This window comes from Echinops telfairi, unplaced genomic scaffold (genome assembly GCF_000313985.2).
Source record: "Echinops telfairi isolate 266 unplaced genomic scaffold, ASM31398v2 ScPeMD7_7467;HRSCAF=8505_1, whole genome shotgun sequence".
Classification (NCBI taxonomy): domain Eukaryota; kingdom Metazoa; phylum Chordata; class Mammalia; order Afrosoricida; family Tenrecidae; genus Echinops; species Echinops telfairi.
In genome coordinates this window covers 28,616,994-28,618,587 of record NW_022111368.1, presented here as the reverse complement: position 1 = coordinate 28,618,587, position 1,594 = coordinate 28,616,994, and the positions used below count along the sequence as shown (strand labels likewise).

Here is a 1,594-nt window from a genome sequence, read left to right as displayed (position 1 = left end):
AGTAAACATATCTTCAAAGAACATTCTTTCTCGGGGATATCTGGTTCTCAGAACTGGTGATTTTCAGCGAGGGGAGGGGAGGCCGATGTGAGGGAGGCCCATGAGAGGTGAGTTCTGAGAACCAAGAAGGTACCGGATTCAAAATGGACTCCCTTGTGCCAAGACCAGGCAGTGGGCTGCTAGCCACAGAGTCAGCAGTTTGAAGCCACGAGCTGCTCTGGGAGAGACTGTCTGCTCCTGTAAAGATTTACAGCCTCAGAAACCCACAGGGGCGGGGGCAGGTTTTGCTCCGTCTTTTAGTGTTGTTGTGAGGTGGAACTGACTCGATTGTGGATGCATTTTGAGGTTTTTTATGGGTCAATCGTGAAGCCCTGATGGCAATGTTGGTTGAGCATCGGACTGCTAATCTAAAGGTTAGTGGTTTGAGCCTACCAGCCCCTTCATGGGAGCAAGATGAGGCTGTCTGCTCCCATAAGCCTTGGGAACCCTATGTGGTATCACTATGAATCAGAATCAACTTGCTGGCAGTGGGTTTGGGTTGGGTATGGTTCAAGAAGGGTGCCCGTCCCACTTTGGTAGAAATCAGGATGGGCTGCTCAGAGGAATTGGCTCTCTAAGATCGAGGTTCACCAATGCCTGTCTGCTGATTTTCAATCTCCTGTCTCGCCAGGCTCCTCCTCTCTAGGACCAGATCAGCTGTAACCCCCACCCCCTGTGGGCCTTAGGGCCAGTGGGAGGGTCCTCTCTGGGCGAGGCGCAGGGAAACAGAGCAGCCAGGCGGCACAATGCTTAGTAGCGCTGCCCCTGCCCCTGTGTGGCCAGGTGGGGCCATCACAAAAGTAAGGCCCCTCCCCTGCTTCAACCACTTCAACCCTGGTACCCACACTGGAGCAAGATGGAGGTGAGGGGCAGTTGTCCCAACCTCCTGGGTCTGTGTCCCCTGCAGACAGCAGCGACAGTGAGCTGGAGCTGTCCACAGTGCGCCACCAGCCGGAGGGGCTGGACCAGCTGCAGGCACAGACCAAGTTCACCAAGAGGGAGCTACAGTCCCTCTATAGGGGCTTCAAGAATGTGAGTGCTCCCTTGCCTCCGGGAGGGGCCCTGCAGACCCCAGCCTGGGCCTTAGAAACCTCCCAGGCATGGTAAATACCTGGGGGGGCCTTTTGAGGGAGAGCTGGCTTGTGAGGGGCGCTGGGTAAGCCTCCAAACTGGTTTTCTGAAGACCCCTGGCCCCTTGGCCAGTCTCCGATGGGGGCCCAGGGAGTGTCTGCAGGGGTGGGTATAGAATGAAGGTCCAGCCACCCCTTCCTGCCTCGCACTCTGCCCTCACCCCAGCCCAGCCGCTGGAGGCTTAGGGGATCCCAGTAGCGCCTCGGGCAGTGGGCACCCCCAACAGGACAGAGAGGCCAGGCCCTGGGAGTCCGGACTTTGGGGCGTGGAGTGGGGGTAGCCCAGGTCACTGAGGGGTGTTTTCCTGCCGCAGGAGTGTCCCACGGGCCTGGTGGACGAAGACACGTTTAAACTAATTTACTCCCAGTTCTTTCCTCAGGGAGGTGAGTCTCAGACCCGGTCTCCATGGGAAGCCCCCATGGGG

The 1,594-nt window shown here is 57.7% G+C and overlaps 1 protein-coding gene across 1 annotated transcript in view; it reads left to right on the top strand.

The window, feature by feature from the left end:
* The window catches only part of KCNIP3 (potassium voltage-gated channel interacting protein 3), a 99,526-nt gene that overhangs the window by 85,991 nt on the left and 11,941 nt on the right, over window positions 1-1,594 (top strand). The window contains exons 3-4 of the mRNA XM_045283840.1: window positions 947-1,071; window positions 1,484-1,553. Coding sequence (XP_045139775.1) covers window positions 947-1,071; window positions 1,484-1,553 — 195 coding nt within the window. The remainder of the gene's footprint in view (window positions 1-946; window positions 1,072-1,483; window positions 1,554-1,594) is intronic.